The 21,312-nt window shown below is 41.8% G+C and overlaps 1 protein-coding gene across 1 annotated transcript in view; it reads right to left on the bottom strand.

Moving 5' to 3' along the window:
- The window catches only part of olfm2a (olfactomedin 2a), a 515,218-nt gene extending 495,510 nt beyond the window's left edge, over window positions 1–19,708 (bottom strand). Inside the window, exon 1 of the mRNA XM_039772893.1 lies at window positions 19,149–19,708. Within this exon, the coding sequence (XP_039628827.1) occupies window positions 19,149–19,205 (57 nt within the window). The 5' untranslated portion in view covers window positions 19,206–19,708. The remainder of the gene's footprint in view (window positions 1–19,148) is intronic.
- Window positions 19,709–21,312: the final 1,604 nt, after the last annotated feature.

Raw genomic sequence — 21,312 nt, 5'->3', positions numbered from 1 at the left:
GTGACACGGCCATTTAGTGAATATTAAAGGCATTGAAGCCACAGGAATGGCCGTTTCAAACCTTCTCTAACAGGAACAGATGCCTTTCTGACAGGCAGGTCCTGGCATCCCAGAAGGACAATAAACTGCCTATAAGAAATGTGTTCTGCTGCTAACCAGGGACTGAAAATCCAGGTCATTATGACTGGTTTTAAAGCTGTTGATCTGTCAGAAGTGTCCTGGTGGTGATAATGTAATGCTGAATCTAAGTAGCCATCTATTTTCTAAAATGCTGATTAAGTTCACAGTGGCTGGGAGCTGGTGCCAACCATGGTAACATAAGTGACAAGGCAGGAGTCAGCTCTGGAAAAAGTGCCAGTCAGTCACAGAGAACATTTACGAACAAAGAACAATCTGCATTAAAAGTGAAAAATTCATGAAAACGAAGGACAAACCTGCCTATACTGTATATTTAATATACTGTAGGCTTCAGTGAAAATACTATTCAGTGTACAGTACATAACGTACAACAGAGCTGACGTGCAAGTGCAGAAGGCAGGGGGTTACACTTGTGACACAAACACACACAGACACACACACTGGGTGTGAACTGGCAGTCATCAGAAGCACCTCTTACTGCGGCCTTGGCATTTTAAGCAGCTGATTATATTTTATTGTTTAATAGTTATGTAGATACAAATATAAAACCAACAAGTGTCATTCTTTGTACATACTGAGATAGAAACTGCAGTGAATATCAGATAAAAAGAACATTCTAGTAGAAAGCTAAAGTAGAATTGAAAAATGTGAAAGACAGAGAACTGCATCAAAATGTAATACTCATTAACATCTAGATAGATAGATAGATAGATAGATAGATAGATAGATAGATAGATAGATAGATAGATAGATAGATAGATAATTAATTTTAGTGTAGTAGGCAGGATAAGATTTAGTCTCAGTATAGAATATACAGCCGGAGTGTCAGAAAGGGCTGCCTCGGGACAGATTGAAAATTTGTATACACATACGCCCACTATCTATCTATCTATCTATCTATCTATCTATCTATCTATCTATCTATCTTAATATAATGCCTTTCATACATATCTATCTATCTATCTATCTATCTATCTATCTATCTATCTATCTATCCTGCCTACTATACTAAAATATCTATCTATCTATCTATCTATCTTGCCTACTATACTAAAATTAATATCTATCTATCTATCTATCTATCTATCTCTTTTATTGTTAATCTAAATTTTTAAACTTGCCTACAATACTATCTCTCTCTATCTAACTCTCTGTCTGTCTCTCTATCTATCTATATCTTGTATTTATCTCTATCTATCTATGTATCTTTATCTCTGTCTCTACAGTACAGTATATATCTATATAAATAAAAATAAAGTCTCGTGGAAAATGATGACAAGTGAGTGCCCTGTTGCTGCTTCCTAGCCCCGGGCTCCCAGGTACATTACATAACAGCCATGCGACTTCAGAGCTTTTGAAAGTGCATTGCTCTGTAAATTGCACTGACACAGAATGAATAGCGAGCTGGTCAAGTTTCTCAGATGCTGGTTATGACCTTCTATGCCAAAGAAAACAAACTTCAGAGACTGTGAAGGGGTGCTCTTCTTTGGCAATATGTATAATATTCATTGTTTTATTGATTGAATGAATTTTTCACCATTCTTAGATTTTTGTTTCTCCTTTGGCCTACACACCTTATAGACTTCAAGCTTATGCATATGTGGATAAAATACCATCCTCATATCAGTTTATTTCAATTCTTTTCAGCCTATTCTGGGAGCTGCCAGCAATAGGGAAGGTTGTTGGTTCAAATCCTGTAAACTCCAGAAATGGCCTGACTCCGTTGGGCCCTTGATCCAGGCCCTTATTCTACGATTGCTGCGTCCGGGTGGGTATGACGTTAATCTGCATCCAGCCCTGCAAACAGTTCCTTCAACTTGGGTGTGGGTGGCAGGATTGGCACTCCAATGTAAAAATCCTCACACTGTTCCAGTGCTGTGCACTCGGGTACCAATCCGGGTGTTTCGTCATGTTGGTGGATGTGGCAATGTGCTGTAATCAACGCGTGTTCCCAACTTCTCCTCTCTATTCTGGGAGCACCTCATGAAAGGCTTAAATAAACCTTGGACAGAATACCAGTCCATCCTAGGGTGGACTCACACACACACACACACACACAGCCACACTCTTCCTACAGGGGGACAATTTTAATACAAACAAACCCAATTTTGAGATGTGAGACAAAAACCAGAGAGTTACCAGTGTCTACAAGGGGGAACTGTAATACTTTCACACAGACAGTAATTGGCATATAATTCAGCCCAGGACATTGGAGCTCTGAAGCAGCAGCACTGGCCACTGCGCCACCAGGTCACCCTTAAGACTGTGTTACATTAGATGACTTTTCCAGCAGTTTCTATTCAAGGCCTTTATTTATGAAAACTTAGCCAGTCTGAGTCAGTCGACAGCACACACACGTGAAGACGATCGTCTAATGTTGCACATGCAGCGACTGAGACCAGCTGGTCTGCGACTGGCTAGGATAAAATCTGACAGGTTTGAGGGGCGGGCACTTTGAGGGCGAGACTTAAGAACCAATGAGCATTCAGCCAGCAGTACAATGCATAGAGTGGAGTGACGAAGAATAAGGAACAGGCATTTTTGAAACTACAAATAGAAGAGAGGCTCCTCTGTCTGATGTCTCGTATTTTATACACTGCAACAGAATGGAAAAAAGCAAAAAAGAAAAAAGTGGAACACACCACAGCTATTAATCCTTCATACACGGCAGTGACAGCACGCTACTGGCCGGCAGAAAAAGGGGCAAGCGTGACTGTACTAGAAAATCGGGGCTCAGTCAGTAAATGAGACACACTGCGATTTTCAGTTGTGGAATTTGACGAGGTCAGCAATGGTGGTCCGCAAATCTGACATACCCCACGACAAAAGTCGCATATTGCGACATACTGTAAATTGATTAATTGATTTATCATTGGTATTCATTGACATCTTAATTTTGGGCTGGACACCATCTGCAGTACTTATCTCTGAGGAAAAGCCTAAAACATAATAATAATAATAATAATAATAATAATAATAATAATAATAATAATAATAATAATAATAATAATAAAAATAGTATGTGAATTTCCCCTTATCTATCTATCTATCATATAGTACCTGTCATATCTATCTATCTATCTTTCATATAGTATCTATCTATCTATCTATCCATCTACTGTATCTATCTATCTTTCATATAGTACCTGTCATATCTATCTATCTATCTATCTATCTATCTATCTATTATCTATCTATCTATCTATCTATCTATCTATCTATCTATCATATAGTATCTATCTATCTGTCTATCTTTCATATAGTACCTGTCATATCTGTCTATCTATCTATCTATCTTTCATATAGTATCTATCTATCTATCTATCTATCTATCTTTCATATAGTATCTACAGTGGTATGAAAAACTATTTGCCCCCTTCCTGATTTCTTATTCTTTTGCATGTTTGTCACACAAAATGTTTCTGATCATCAAACACATTTAACCATTAGTCAAATATAACACAAGTAAACACAAAATGCAGTTTTTTAAATGATGGTTTTATTATTTAGGGAGAAAAAATCCAAACCTACATGGCCCTGTGTGAAAAAGTAATTGCCCCCTTGTTAAAAAATAACCTAACTGTGGTGTATCACACCTGAGTTCAATTTCTGTAGCCACCCCCAGGCCTGATTACTGCCACACCTGTTTCAATCAAGAAATCACTTAAATAGGAGCTGCCTGACACAGAGAAGTAGACCAAAAGCACCTCAAAAGCTAGACATCATGCCAAGATCCAAAGAAATTCAGGAACAAATGAGAACAGAAGTAATTGAGATCTATCAGTCTGGTAAAGGTTATAAAGCCATTTCTAAAGCTTTGGGACTCCAGCGAACCACAGTGAGAGCCATTATCCACAAATGGCAAAAACATGGAACAGTGGTGAACCTTCCCAGGAGTGGCCGGCCGACCAAAATTACCCCAAGAGCGCAGAGACGACTCATCCGAGAGGTCACAAAAGACCCCAGGACAACGTCTAAAGAACTGCAGGCCTCACTTGCCTCAATTAAGGTCAGTGTTCACGACTCCACCATAAGAAAGAGACTGGGCAAAATGGCCTGCATGGCAGATTTCCAAGACGCAAACCACTGTTAAGCAAAAGAACATTAGGGCTCATCTCAATTTTGCTAAGAAACATCTCAATGATTGCCAAGACTTTTGGAAAAATACCTTGTGGACTGATGAGACAAAAATTGAACTTTTTGGAAGGCAAATGTCCTGTTACATCTGGCACAAAAGGAACACAGCATTTCAGAAAAAGAGCATCATACCAACAGTAAAATATGGTGGTGGTAGTGTGATGGTCTGGGGTTGTTTTGCTGCTTCAGGACCTGGAAGGCTTGCTGTGATAGATGGAACCATGAATTCTACTGTCTACCAAAAATCCTGAAGGAGAATGTCCGCCATCTGTTCGTCAACTCAAGCTGAAGCGATCTTGGGTGCTGCAACAGGACAATGACCCAAAACACACCAGCAAATCCACCTCTGAATGGCTGAAGAAAAACAAAATGAAGACTTTGGAGTGGCCTAGTCAAAGTCCTGACCTGAATCCAATTGAGATGCTATGGCATGACCTTAAAAAGGCGGTTCATGCTAGAAAACTCTCAAATAAAGCTGAATTACAACAATTCTGCAAAGATGAGTGGGCCAAAATTCCTCCAGAGCGCTGTAAAAGACTCATTGCAAGTTATCATAAACGCTTGATTGCAGTTATTGCTGCTAAGGGTGGCCCAACCAGTTATTAGGTTCAGGGGCAATTACTTTTTCACACAGGGCCATGTAGGTTTGGATTTTTTCTCCCTAAATAATAAAATCCATCATTTAAAAACTGCATTTTGTGTTTACTTGTGTTATATTTGACTAATGGTTAAATGTGTTTGATGATCAGAAACATTTTGTGTGACAAACATGCAAAAGAATAAGAAATCAGGAAGGGGGAAAATAGTTTTTCACACCACTGTATCTATCTATCTATCTATCTATCTATCTATCTATCCATCCATTGTCTAACCCGCTGAATCCGAAGACAGGGTCACGGGGGTCTGCTGGAGCCAATCCCAGCCAACACAGGGCACAAGGCAGGAACCAATCCTGGGCAGGGTGCCAACCCACCGCAGGACACACACAAACTAGGGCCAATTTAGAATCACCAATCCACCTAACCTGCATGTCTTTGGACTGTGGGAGGAAACCCACGCAGACACGGGGAGAACATGCAAACTCCACGCAGGGAGGACCCGGGAAGCGAAACTGGGTCTCCTAACTGCGAGGCAGCAGCGCTACCACTGCGCCACCGTGTCGCCCAGTCTATCTATCTATCTAAGAATAATAATAGCACAGCATTCCCGCTGCCTAGTGGATCATTAATCCCAGGGCTTGCATCCCACATCTGGTTGATGTCTATGTGGTGTTTACACGTTGTCTCCTTGTCTGTGTTACTTTTCTTTCCACATCCCCAAACACATACCAGTTATGTTAATGGGAAATACCCAAAGTGAGGGTCTAAGCGTTACCCACTGGCACACCCCTGGGACATCCCTGCAGCCCCCATAAGGCAGAAGGGGCAGCATGCTATCCAAAGGGCCTCCTAATAAGACCTTCCGCAAAGCCACCTGCAAAAATAGAAAGAAATGACTTGCATTGCGTGGGATCACATGCAGCAGTCCGGTGAGAGCGATTAATACTGGGGTGCCCATTGTGATCCATAATACTGAAATCTATTAAAGTTAACAGGTAGACAATGAGGAGTTTCATCAAATAACTAAGTGGTGCTCAAAGAGACGCCAGCCAGTATTGGGCACAACATGGCATGTCTTTGGACTGTGGGAAGAAACTGGAGGACCCGGTTCATACCCATGCAGACGTGGGGAAAACATGCAAACTCCATGCAGGGAGGACCAAGGCTACCACTGTGCCACCCCAGGGTGTGAACAAATCCCACTTCATTCTTTCTCATCGTCTCTACGAATGATAACATCTCTGTTTAAATAATAATGGAAGTCGGGAGCTGACGAAATGCTGCTAGCATCATCCATGGAGTGGATCACATCAGGCTTCTTCTCCTTGCCCAGCTTGTTCCCATTGCGGGTGGCCACACCAGCCCCAGACCCAGGTAAAAATAATGATATACAGCAGGTAGAAATAGCAATATGCAGTGATAAGACCGAAGTCTCAAAATGCTTCATTATTCTTGGAACAAACACTGAGATGGCAAAAACTGAAGGACGCAACAAATAGCAGTTAAGATAAGTTGGAGCTCATAATAGAAAGCCGCAGTATTTGATTATATTATAAAGATCATTCAAAGTTGATTTACAATGGCTACAAAGCAGAACACTCTATTAGTCCAACCCGCTATATCCTAACACAGGGTCACGGGAGCCAATACCAGCCAGCATAAGGTGCAAGGCAGGAACAAACCCCGGGCAGGGTGCCAGCCAACCGCAGGGTGCACACAGACCAAACACAATTTAGGATCACCAATGCACCTAACCTGCATGACTTGGGACTGTGGGAAGAAACCCATGCAGATACTGGGAAAACAAGCAGGGAGGACCCGGGAAGCGAACCCAGGTCTCCTTACTGCGAGGCAGCAGTGCTACCCACTGCGTCACCGTGCTGCCCACGCTCTATTATCAAAGGCTAAAATGGACTTGAAGAAATGTCTAACAAAAGAATACAGTAAAAGTTAGCAGCATTCTCTTTCTACCATATTCTGAACAATATCATTGTCTACCCTGCTTAGTCCTGACCAGGGTCACAGGGAGGTGCTGGAGTCTATCCCGGCTAGCACGGTAGGCAAGGTAGGAACAAACCCTGAACAGGACGCCAGGCCACCGCAGGGTAAACACACACAGAGGCCAATTTAATATCACCAGTCCACCTAGTCAGCATGTCCTCGGACTGTGGGAAGAAACCCATGCAGACATGAGGAGAACATGCAGACTCCATGCAGGGAGGACCTGGAATGATCTCTTTAGTGAGAGGGAGCTGGGCTACCACTGTGCCACCATGCCGCCCTTGAACCACATCATGCCGCAAACAAATCGCATCGCTTCATTCGGTTTCATTATCACTTATTGCTATCTCTCTTAGTAACGAGTGTATGATCCGTAGTGTTTGGCTTCTTCATTGGTAAAAGATGGTAGTGAGGAGCAAAAGAGCTGCGTTTCCTTTCACATTCACTTTGGGTAAACGAAAAGATGGATGGATGTTTACCCCTAGTCGGTTATTTTATAGTCAACTGATCTACTGTACGACTAAACCTGAAAGAAAACGAGGGCAATTCGCGACACACAATGTTCATCACCCCCTTGCTCCAGTTTACCATTCATTCACAGAATCTGTCTTTTTCAGAGGTTCTGTCTTCCGAAATATTCAAATACACGTTTCACCCGAAGGTTAGGAACTGAAAGTGCAATTTGGATTTACGGTAACAAATCTCTCTATTATAAAAATAAATCTTGGAAGTCTTGGAAAGAGACGATATGTGATCTTCTGGGAAGACAATTTGATGTCAGTGAGATAAAAGCACAGCTGCTGTGCAGGCATTTAAATGATCGACGCGCGCCGCAGCTCGGCAGTAGAAAGACAGCAGCTGATCAGACCACATCTCCTTAACACACTAATGACACTGTGGGACCAAGAAGATGGCACTTGACCTGCCTCTGCTCCAGCTGGGTAAAGAGAAGAAACGGAACCACGTTTGTCTAAAATGATGTCAAGTCGTCCTTGATAAAGACATCAGCCAATGAAGTAGATGTCATTTAATGAATCTTTCATGAAAAGCACTATATAAATAAAAAATATTGCTACTTCTACTACTACTACTACTACTACTATTATTATTATGGCGGCACGGTGGCACAGTGGTTAGCGCTGCTGCCTCGCAGTAAGGAGACCTTGGTTTGCTTCCCGGGTCCTCCCTGCGAGGAGTTTGCGTGTTCTCCCCGTGTCTGCGTGGGTTTCTTCCCACAGTCCAAAGACAAGCAGGTAAAGTGCATTGGTGATCCTAAATTGTCCAAAGTGTGTGCTATGTGTGTGTGTCCTGTGGTGGGCTGGCACCCTGCCCAGGGTTTGTTTCCTGCCTTGTGCCCTGTGTTGGCAGGGACTGGCTCCAGCAGAGCCCTGTGACCCTATAGTTAGGATATAGCGGGTTGGATAATGGATGGATGGATTTGTATAGTGCACTTCATTTAGTGCATGAGGAGAGTGATGTAATCCTCTTGTTATACTAGTATAGGTTATAATTAGAATTTTAAATGATTGGTTCAAGGCGGCATGGTGGCACAGTGGTAGCGCTGTTGCATCGCAGTAAGGAGACCTGGGTTGGCTTCCCGGGTCCTCCCTGTGTGGAGTTTGCGTGTTCTCCCCGTGCCTGTGTGGGTTTCCTCCGGGTGCTCCAGTTTCCTCCCACAGTCCAAAGGCATGCAGTTTTGGTGGATTGGCGATTCTAAATTGTGCTTTGTGTGGGTGTGCGTGCCCTGCAGTGGGCTGGCACCCTGCCTGGGGTTTGTTTCCTGCTTTGTGCCCTAAGTTGGCTGGGATTGGCTCCAGCAGACCCCTGTGACCGTGTAGTTAGGATATAGCGGGTTGGATAATGGATGGATGGATGATTGGTTCAAGCTTAATTACATGTTATTCAGATCAGACATTTCCATCCCAGTCCTCAGGGAAGCTCCAAACTATCCAGGTTTCCATTTGCTCCCTCCGAGCACATCTGTACCAGGAGATCAGTAATGGTGTACTGTTCCCATATGGACCTCATATAATCCCTGATGGCACAATTTGATGGGACTCATAATGGCCACTCATATGAGACACATTTGGTGCCTGAATGGGCTTTCTACCTGAGAACCAGCTTACTGGTAAGGACAGAATGGAGCTGATGCCTCCAACATGACCGCTTCAGCTCTATGATGTCACGCTGGTCTTATAAAGTATTATAGGGGGCTGGGAAAAAAAAAAAAAGATGTTAGCCTAAACTAGCCACATAATGAACTTTCCGGACCATCTTGCTAAAAATATTGCCAATCAGCACTAATGATGGCCATTATTAAGGATTTTCTACTTTGAACACTGTGAATGAAGTAATAATAATTTAATAGAATATGTTTACCTATACAATAGAAGCATGTGTTTCTCATAACACATTCTCTAATCTGATTAATCTAATTCGTGACCATGGGGTCTGAAGCCTTTCCTGTCTGTGAAGGACAAAAGATGCTTCAGCAGGGCTCGAATCCCAGTGTTTGAGTGACTTTTATTTTGATAAGTCATTGGGTATCTTTGGTTTACATAATTAATTGTGCAGTTTTTACCAGGAATAGGAACGAAAAATGGCGACATATGGGGTTAACAAACAAGCACCTCGCTGAAAAGTGAACAAGGTATTCATTTCTCTGTATTATATGTAAAACAAAAGTTACAAATGTTTATGTTAAGTTACTTACATGCTTTTTATTTTGTTCTTACGGTGTGTTTATGAAACAAGGTCACAGAAACAGTAATAAACATTCATAAACCAGCATCGGTCTGAGAGTTGACCATCATTCAGCCGAGGTTGCTACATTTCCCCACAACTCAGTGTTCAAAGGAGGGACCGGGATAATTTGGGTTCACCGATGACCTTAAACTGTACATCTTTGGAGGAATGAAAACTCACTAAGAAACGCGGAGAACGTGCAAACTCAGAGAGATGTATGGACCTGCAGAGCCAGAGCAACATACGGCAGCTCAGGTCTACAACGGCCGTTTCAGGGCGGAAGTGACATCACCGCACATCTAGAGCAGCAGTTTGGTAATAAACGTTTATAGCGCGTCACAGATCAAATTGATTGACACGCTGACCACGCCCCAGCCCTAACCATTAACAAAACTGAGCCCTAACCTTAACCACTTATCATACAGGCTAACCCTATTAACCCTAATCCTAAAGTGCTGGCGTGACGTATGGTGCCCTGGCCCTGCAGTTGGATATTACTGAACTCAAAACTGAGAACAATCGAAAACAGGAATCCAATTCCAAGAGCTAGATCTGTGAAATAACAGTGCCAACCTCTGCGCTGCCGTAAAAGTGATCCCCCCTTCATTTAATTCCATAAATTAAAGAAAAAAAAAAACGGATTAACAACTGACACCCTTTGTATCTTACAACACATTCCCTCAAGGCGGACGCCATGTTACCGTCTTTGCTCTTAGGTTTCTGCCTTTTCTGCAATGTGTCGGGTTTTGTTCACGCTCTCAGGTTAGTAATCATCAGGCATCCGGAGACCAGCAGTATACTCACTGGTTATTTTAGCACCATTGGCATTTTTCTTCTAAGCGGTTAAATGCCACTACCCAGAAGAAGCCGTGTATATCGATCTCGGGCGCTGACAGAAAGCAATCACAAACAGAGGGAAGCCGGGGCTGAGATCTCCATCTCTCTAGATAAGCGTCTTTTGACAGCCGATTTACTTTAAAAGCGGCAAATACTGCTCAAGGTGAGGGTACAAAAGAGGACACGCTGATGACTGTTTTATTTGAACGAAATCATCCATCCATTCACCATCCAACCCGCTATATCCTAACTACAGGGTCACGGGGGTCTGCTGGAGCCAACCCGCGCCAACACACGGCGCATGGCAGGAAACAAACCTCGGGCAGGACGCGCGTACACACACAAAGCACAATTTAGAATCGCCAATGCACCTCACCTGCATGTCTTTGGACTGTGGGAGGAAACCCACGCAGACACGGGGAGAACATGCAAACCCCACATAGGGCGGACACGGAAAGCGAACCCGGGTCTCCTAACTGCAAGCCAGCAGTGCTACCCACTGCGCCGCCCAATAATAATAATTGACAAGGAAAAATATCTTAAAAGAAGCCGCTTTTTCAAAAATCTGCTATCGCCGAGAGCGTACGATGTAAAGCAGGAGCTAACACTGGACGGGACTGGCGCCCAGCCTTTCACGATACGCTCAGGCACAAATGTATCCAAGGCCAATCTAGAGACCCTTAACAAGCCGAGCGCGTGTTCCGTGAAGGCAACCCCACACTGAATGCACCCGTTCGCCGTGTCATTCGGTTCTCACTGCCGCTTTCACGTACACAGAAGATTTAGGAATCGATGTCACTGTGCGTTTACAGCGCACGGCAGATGAAGCTACGTTTGACAAACGGCATACGGCGTTGTGTCCGCTTTAAGGTTAATGACCCATTAAACGGTAAAACTGCCGGTTTATCCCCAAACGCCACAAGCGAGTTCATCTTTGCAATTTTAGAAAATACAGGCACAAAGTTGTAAGATAGCGTGATGTAAAACAAAGAGAAGACCTGTGCATGATCACTGACCTCCTGTTATTGTTCCTATTTGGGAAATAAATGTGACCTACTAACCTGTATTACGGTAAAAAGACACGAAAAGCTGCCGATAGAAATACTGAAAAGTTAAAGGCACATCAATGTCTTGGATTGACCAGACTTTTTATTGCGCTCTGTAAATATTCCAAATCAAAGAAAATTTGAATACGGTACATCCATAAACATACAACAAATAAACCGAAATAGAATGTGCAGCTGCCACTGGAAAGAAAATCTTGTCTTCCTGAATATAAATTCATGTGCATGCATGGTGTGGAGTGCATATTAAATGTATACCCACACTTACACCATGATATATACATCATATACACACGCACCGGCCACTTTATTAGGTACACCTGTTCAACCGCTTCTTAACGCAAATATCTAATCAGCCAATCACAGGGCAGCAACTCAATGCATTTCGGCCTGTAGACGTTGTCAAGACGACCTGCTGAAGTCCAAACTGAGCACCAGAATGGGGAAGAAAGGGGATTGAAGTGACTCTGAACGTGGCCTTTTATGTTGGTGCCACACAGGCTGGTCTGAGTATTTCAGAACCTGCTGTTGTACTGGGATTTTCACATTTTGAAAAAGGGAAAATATCTAGTGAGTGGCAGCTCTCTGGGTGAAAATGTTTTGTTAATGACACAGGTCAGAGGAGAATGGCCAGACTGGCTCGAGCAGATATAGAAAGTCAAGAGTAACTCAAATAAGCACTTGTTACAACTGATGTATGCAGAAGAGCATCTCTGAATGCATAACATGTCAAACCTTGAAGCAGGTGGGCTACAGCAACAGGAGACCACAGTGCGTGCCACTCCTGTCAGCTAAGAACAGACAACTGAGGCTACAATTCACACAGGATCACCAAAATTGGACAATAGAAGATTGGAAAAATGTTTCCTGGTCTGACGATTGTCAATTTCTGCTGTGACATTCGGATGGTAGGATCAGAATTTGGCGTCAACAACATGAAAGCAGGGATCCATCTTGTCTTGTATCAATGGTTCAGGCTGGTGGTGCTGGTGGTGTAATGATGTGGGGGGTATTTTCTTGGCACACTTTGGGCCCCTTAATACCAACTGAGCATCATTTAAATACCACAGCCTACCTGAGTATTTATCCTGACCATGTCCATCCCTTTATGACCACAGTGTACTCATTTTCTGATGGTGACTTCCAGCAGGATAACACGCAATCTCACAAAGTTCAGTTCATCTCAAACTGGCCTCTTGAACATGACAAGGGGTTCACTGCACTCAAATGGCCTTTAGGATGTGGTTGAACGGGAGATTTGCATCATGGACGTACAGCTGACAAATCTGCAGCAACTGTGTGATGTTAACATGTTAATGTGGACCAAAATCCCTGATGAATGTTTCCAGCACCTTGTTGAATTTATGCCATAAAGAATAACAGCCATTCTGAAGACAAAAGGGGGTCCAACCAGATACTAGCAAGGTGTACCTAATAAAGTGGCCGGTGTATATACACCGTATCCATCCATCCATTATCCTATATCCTAACTACAGGGTCATAGGGGTCTGCTGGAGCCAATCCCAGCCAACACAGGGCGCAAGGCAGGAAACAAACCCAGGCAGGGCTCCAACCCACTGCAGTATACACCATATCATTTTCTATTTTTTTTTAACCTTATTTTATTTGAAGAAAATAACTGTACAATCAAGTCCATCCCTGAGTGAACACACAAACATGCACAGATTTCAGGGGCCAACTTAACATTTTGATTCCATCTAACCTGTAGGTCTTTGTACTCTGAAACGAAACCTGAACACCGTGAGGAAGCTCGCACTCCTACATGTACTGCTTCTTTCATGGCAGTTTATTGGGTTGTGTGGTTCCTCATAGACCCATTGCTTGACAAAGGAGTATTGCATTATGGGAAGGGGGTCTTTGGGCTTTGGAAAAGTTCTTAATAAACAGACAAAGCGTTTTTTTTAGTAGATTAACAGAATACTGTCAGATCAAGAAAATCTGCTCATGTTATTGTATACAACAAACGTCCTGTTAACCCACTGACGTTTCACAAATCTGTCATCATCAACTCACTGAAACCATTAACAAATCTAAATAAACGGTTTTTATTCTGGGACCTTCAATGGGGGATCAAAAAGGTCTCCCTTTGGAATTACACTGAAAAATTACTTTGGCACCTTTATTTTAGAGAATGAACACTTGGAGAGCATGCAAGCACACATGCAAGAAATACCCGCGAGTTGAACCCCACTCTGCTTGTTATGAGGCAGCAGCGCCACCGTCCCCACATAGACCATCTGAAAATGGTTCGTAGCAACAGACCACTGTCTCAGAGGAGCCATGGTGGGACTTTAAAGATCTAGCACCCTTTAAGTACAGGAGACAGCCAGAAGAAAGAAAGAAAGAAAGAAAGAAAGAAAGAAAGGAAAGGAAAGAGACAAGAGTACGTCTTCAGTTAAGAGTTTCAAATCCTCTGATCAGTGCCCTTGAGTTCTTCCATAAGAATTAAGCTCTTAACGTACTGCGCTGCCACTGCGCTGCCTTTATCACCCAAGCGGCCGCAACTCCAGACTACGCGCACAACAACTTCAGACAAGCGTGTAACCTCTGATGGAGACCACTAGTGATGAAGCAGCTATCCACAAGACTTTCACACACACACACACACACATATACACACTACACATTCCCACGCGTGTTCAGTGACCTCTGGAGGAATTTCGCAGGCAGAGCGTCCCTGTTCTGTAACATAATACAGGGTGCCCACAAAAACACTCCTTGATTTTAAAGGGTTACAAAATCAAAATTTATTAGAATATTCTTTCACAATTGAGGCTACAGTTTCATCAACTCATAGATGGTATCTGTTGGTTACATACACTCGATGTGCGCCCCACCTGTTACTCGGCAAACATCGATGCGATGATCGAGGTCGGACCAGACTCTCTGAAGCATATCCGGCGTGATCGCGTTTATAGCTTCAGAGACGCGTTCCTGCAGATCATCCATAGTTGCGGAATAGTGGAGGTGCGTACACTCTGTCTTTCACGTACCCCCAAAAGGAAAAAGTCACACACAATAATGTCCGATGATCTTGGGGGCCACTTGAGGAACACCTGACCATTTTGTCCAGCGCCACCAATCCATCTGTTTGGCAGGCGCTCATTGAGAAAATTACGGACAGCGAGATGCCAGTGCGGTGGTGCCCCATCTTGTTTGAGAGGGTAGTCACCTACCTCAGAAAGTTGTAGAAAAGAAGAAATGTTTTGAGTTAATGTATTTGCTGTCATCTTATTTATAAATATATTCCAATAAGTTTTGATTTTGTAACCATTTAAAATAAAGGAGTGTTTTTGTGGGCACCCTGTATAATATGCGTGATGGAATAGAATTTACATAGCGGGGCTTGGATAATATAATATAATATAATATAATATAATATAATATAATATAATATAATATAATATAATATAATATAATGCGGTGGACTGGCGCCCTGACCGGGCAGGGGGCCAGCCAACCGCAGGGCGCGCACACACACACCAAGAACACCCTAGGGACAATTTAGAATCGCCAAAACACCTAACCTGCATGTCTTTGGAAGGAAACCGGAGTACCCGGAGGAAACACACACAGACACGGGGAGAACATGCAAACTCCACGCAGGGAGGACCCGGGAAGCAAACCCGGGTCTTCTAACTGCGAGGCAGCAGCGCTACCCACTGCGCCACCATGCCGTTGGATAATATAATATAATATAATATAATATAATATAATATAATATAATATAATATCATATCATATCATATCATATCATATCATATCATATAATATAATATCATATAATATAATATAATAGCGCTGCTACCTTACAATGAGAATACAGGCGTTAGCCCCAAACGCGCTTCGTGCAGTTTGTATGTTCTCCACGTCGGTTTCTTCCCAAACACCCACAGGTTACATGAGTGGGCGTTCCCTGATTGGCCGTAGTATGGCTGGTTGAGTTCGCCCTGCCCTGAACTGGTGCCCAATGCAGATTTTCTTGCGCTCACTGTTTGCCGAGATAAGCTGACATATACGACAATGCCGCTCATAAACGGGTTAAGAAATTCTTAAATATACTGTAATACCATGTTCTCTGTCCCCGCGTGCCTCCGCTTTTTAATATGCATTTCATATGCTTCAGATACATGCAGGCTAATTAGCGGCTCGCGATATATTCCCAATATGAGAAAGTGTGAGTGCCGTGCCCAATTTGAATGCAAGTTTTATTGCCGAGAAGGGCTTCCCTGACAGTGCTCAAAATGTGGACCATAGTGTGTTCAGCAAATGGAAGCGTATGAGTAAATAATACAATACACATGTACAGGTATATGCGAAACCGCAGCCATTCTCATTACAAGGAAATTCGACACTATACGCGCATACGCTCACATTGCAAAGGTTAGCAATGATAACTGTGAACATCCCATACATACACGCTGGCCGTGTGGCGTACTAGTTAAGGCTTTGAACTTTAAGCCGCTGTTTCAAATCCCCCTAGTGACACTAAGTAATCATGTAAGTCACTTCATGTGTCTGCACCCCAACTCAGCCAAAGAAACGTACCTAATTGTACCACTCAAATGCTTCAAGTCGCTTTGAATAAGGGCGTTCATCAAATACTAAGTGACATATACTTTAAGGGCTACTCGTAAGCATCTAAGGTTTAATTTATAGCACTGACGATTTTGCTGTGCACATGTGGCCAATCATAGTTTACGGATCAACCTGAAATTTTAGGAGGTAGAATATCTGAAGAATGCAAGTAAAACAAATACAGCTGTGAACTGGTCTCATTTACTATAAGCTGACATTGTTGCCCAGAAAAGAGTTTAATAAAGCAGCAGCGCTAACCACTGCACCAACGTGCCGATCAATTTTTGAACCCGCATATTCAGGATCACAGGGGGCGGGGAATGATTGCAAGACCGGGCCTAAAAACAGTAACTATTGCCACACCGGGAGACCATATAATCATTCTCCAGAATACTATTTGAGTGCATTTAAAAATACAAGGTTCTTAAAGTCGCTTAAGCCAAACCCAGATTGCGCATCGCCGGCAGCATCAGGAACGAGGCAGGATCCGCATCCCTTGGAGAAGAATATCGCAGAGTCCATTCACTCACACACCCCCTCGATTAACCTAACTTGGAAGGAATAACCGAGCACCTGAAGTCACGAGGAGGATGTGCCGACTCCGCTCAGACAACGGCAGGGTGTGGGGTTTGTACCCAGAACGCTGGATTCGCGAGGCAGCATCGCTTACTTCTCCTCGTATGCGTTTCGCAGCGCTTTAACAATAAGTCGCGTTGTTGTTAATCACACCTGATGTCTGGGATGTAGTGCTGACAGGGTCTAATTAGCAGCGTTAACTTGACTCGTAATAATAGGACTGCCATATGTTTGAACGATTATAAAAAAAAAAACCCGACGCTTTCGTCCAAGACGACTCCCATCTTTGGAGAGATACAGCTGGAAATATCACTTATGTCCCACCCAGGAGCACATACAGGAAGGGGAAGCGACACTGTGTCTATAACGGGACCTGAACCGACAACATCACGGACTGAACTCCAAAGCCTGCGCCACATGCGCCACACTGCCTGCCGCTCATTGCACTGAGTAGAAGCTGTAATGCAGTACACTCATTGAAATGAAGAAAGTGCCTTATAATAAGTTTACAATTTTTAAAGATTAAAACTCAACTCAGGTGGAGGGAATTTTAAGGAGATACCACACTGTCGTTTTACTTTGCTAATGTTTTATTCACCTATTTTACATCCATCTGTAGAAGTTTATTTTGGAATAAATGAACAGATAGATATACAGTGAAAGACACTATATGACAGATAATTAGATAGGCCAGGTTTGTATGTTAAACCAAAAAGAAGACGCTACACCGCAGCGCATCAGATATTTGGTACATCAGGGTACAGTAAAATAAGAATGAATAAGAAAAGCGACTGACTGTCTTGACACAAGGATAACAATATAGTAATAAATTACCACTGACTACGCTACAGATCATTGAAAGCATGTCAAGAAACTTTCGGAATTTCTGTTTGTTTCGTTGGATTGGGTTGACTTCAATGTCTACACAGAAAGCATCTAATAGGAATGAAAAGTCATTAAAGAAACAACTCGATCGTATCTTTGAAGAAATAATACTAATGAAAAGCTGTGGGTGATAACGGTCAAATGCTTATTTTATATAGCATGTTAATCAACACCCGCTCGAATGAAAAGAAAATACCTGCATTCTCAAATCACGGTGTCAGAATTTTAAATTGACAGAACTAAGTACATTGAAACCACGTGCAGTGGTAGATATATTTACTAACATGAAAGACAGTACGAACTCGATAGACTGATAGTAAAAGGCACTATATAATAGATAGATAGTGAAAGGCACTATATAATAGATAGATATATATTGAAAGGAACTAGATAGATAGATAGATAGATAGATAGATAGATAGATAGATAGATAGATAGATAGATTGAAAGGCACTATATAATTGATAAGAGATAGATAGAAAGTGAAAGGCACTATATAATAGATGCATAGATAGATAGATAGATAGATAGATAGATAGATGGTGAAAGGCACTATATAATAGATAGACAGAAAGTGAAAGGCACGATATAACAGATAGATAGATAGATAGATAGATAGATAGATAGATAGATAGATAGATAGATAGATAGATAGATAGATCCTTTATCCATCTCATAGAGAGATACATAAATAGATGCAGCTTCGAGATAGCTAGATAAATGGCTAGACAGATAATGAAAGGCGGTATAAAATAGATATATTTAATATATAATGACAATTATTATTATTTGCCACAATGTTACGTCAAAGTATTACCTGGTTTGTGGTCTGCACAGTACAATTGCTACCAGTAAACCAAGACCAACTTTATAAAAGAAAGTTTACAACAAAAAGGCTGAAACGTTTCTTTCTAAACTTCGCCACTCAGACGCGTTAATTGAGTTTTCTTCGCCACGAGGTTTGCTTTAAGTTCACATGTCTCGAAATCCTTTACTCCAGCAAATCATTGGTTGCAATTTAAAAAAAGCGAGGCATGGAAAAGCGCCAGATGCAGAAACCCTGACACGATACTGCCCGAGCAGAACAGCAATTATATTCTGATAATCCTATCTGAAGCATGTGTGTTTGTGAAAGGCTGAACCTCATACAGCTGTATTACCAACAACCGCTAAGATGAATGTGCCATTTTTCCCGGTGCCGTGATCTTCATGCTGGCTGCAGCGAAATGCCCGGCGTCGAGTAGTTAGTGCCAGTATAAAATATTCGCAATATTCATATCGACAACACAAGATAACATCGGCGAAAGGATGACCTCTCTTTTGCACAGAACACAACAATCTCGTGGAGATAAAAAAAGGTTGGCACTGGAGCCTTGAGTAAAGAAACTGAACGACAAGAAGACAATGCTTGGCAGTCACAGTAACACAAGCCAACCGGCACGACTCCGCCGAAAAGCTCCTGGGCACTAGGCTGCAATGACTCGAGCACTTTTCTTTAACATTGTCTGCCAGATTTATTTATGCCTAGGCAGGTAACATATAAGATGAAATGAATCGCTCGTCTTACCTCACTCGGTCCGATTCCTAACATGAGTAGTAGAAAAATCGTGCTAAAAAGATGCATCCTTTAGTGAGATAAATCTTTTTTGAAGAACAGCGGTGTCCAGCCGTGTGATGCTTTCCCTGTTTTTGGCTCCTTAAACAACCTTCCTCTGATCCAAAGATATCAAAGCCGATTTCTTTATTTTAACGGAAATATGTCCCAGGAACAGCATAACACCGTCGTGTACCGTCACTTCTATCTATATGTCGCTTTTCTAATACTGTTCGTTAACAATGACGAACGCTTATCCGATCTTTTTTGTTCTTTATTGTGGTTATCAGTAATATCAAGATTGCAAATATTGCTGGTCTTGGCTGCTTTGCTCCCACGCTGAAGATGTTAACCGATCGTGGCGCCGTTAAAGGATGGCGGCTCTTTCTAGAAGCACTGACTTTGTTTGCTCTCTTTCCCTTAACGGATAGCAGCATAATATTATCATCGTAAATATGAAGGATAAGGATTGTAAGGTTCTATTTGGAAATAAAGCGCAGAGGCGAAGGTGATCAGCAGAAGAATACGACTGTATTTGCATATTCTCTACGCTAGGGGGACGTCCTATGGACCGCTTTAGTCTTCTTAGCTCTGCCTCCTGTGTTTGAGCCGACTTTACAATCTCACGGAAAACCGTCTCTCTCGACTTTTTTACTTTTTGTTAAAACAACATATTAAGAGCACGGTTACAATTCGCCTTATGCCATATGGGTAAGCCATTGGCATTTCTAAAACATACGATCATTTGTACAGTCCTTAGCTGCCACTGTAGCTGTAAAACGGCGCTTTGTTGTGGCACTTGCAGCACAAAGACGGCAGTGGTGGATTATGAATGGGCTTTCGGACACATCACCGCATAACCTGTCGAACGGGGGTTTTATAAAGTGAATTAATAATCAACAGAAACTGGTGTTATGCTGCCAAAGCCAAAACACATAAGGTAAAACATACACAGGAAAATTATTATTATTATTATTATTATTATTATTATTATTATTAGTAGTAGTAGTAGTAGTATAGTAGTAGTAATTAGTAAGAAGAAGAAGAAGAAATGCTATTTAGGTAACATCATTATGGTGCTAATCTTCAATAATCAATTAACAGTATCGGTTCTTAAACACCCCGGCACATTTTAAAACTGAAACCTCATTGTAACCACAATATATGCGTTTTATTCTCGTACTCATCACATTATGAAGCCACCATCACAAATGTATAATAACTTTTGTAACATTAATGTTTTTATTATGGGATGTCTCATTATTCTGTACACCTGCTAAAGTCCTCAGGTTCCATTCTTTTTGTCTTAACCGCTGGGCGGATGAATAACGCATTGTGGGGGTCATTTGAGTCAACAAGTTATGGGAATGATGACTGGCAACGTGGCACAGCTCTGAGAAAACAGAGAAGTAAACCAAGGAGACGATGGCAGTTAGGGTTTAGGTATTGAATACTATACTATACACTGTATATACCTAAATATAAATATACTGGATAGATGTATAGATATTAAAGGCACTATGATAGATAGATAGATAGATAGATAGATAGATAGATAGATAGATAGATAGATAGATATGGAAGGCATTAGATAGATAGATAGATAGATAGATAGATAGATAGATAGATAGATAGATAGATAGATAGATAGATAGATAGATAGATAGATAGATATTAATTTTAGTATAGTAGGCAGGATTAGATAGATAGATAGATAGATAGATAGAATAGATAGATAGATAGATATGAAAGGCACTATATGATAGATTTAAGAGAGATGGTGTAGTAGGCAGGATTACAAATTTTGATAGATTAACAATTAAGAAATGCATTGTGTTGGATAGATAGATAGATAGATAGATAGATAGATAGATAGATAGATAGATAGATAGATAGATAGATAGATAGATAGATAGATAGATAGATATGGAAGGCACTATATGATAGATTTAAGAGAGATGGTGTAGTAGGCAGGATTACAAATTTTGATAGATTAACAATTAAGAAATGCATTGTGTTGGATAGATAGATAGATAGATAGATAGATAGATAGATAGATAGATAGATAGATAGATAGATAGATATTAAAGGCACTATATGATAGATTTAAGAGAGATGGTGTAGTAGGCAGGATTAC

This window comes from Polypterus senegalus, chromosome 12 (assembly GCF_016835505.1).
Source record: "Polypterus senegalus isolate Bchr_013 chromosome 12, ASM1683550v1, whole genome shotgun sequence".
In the NCBI taxonomy this organism is placed as follows: Eukaryota; Metazoa; Chordata; class Cladistia; order Polypteriformes; family Polypteridae; genus Polypterus; species Polypterus senegalus.
The sequence above is the reverse complement of the archived record's forward strand: the minus strand, read 5'-3'. Positions and strand labels throughout refer to the sequence as shown.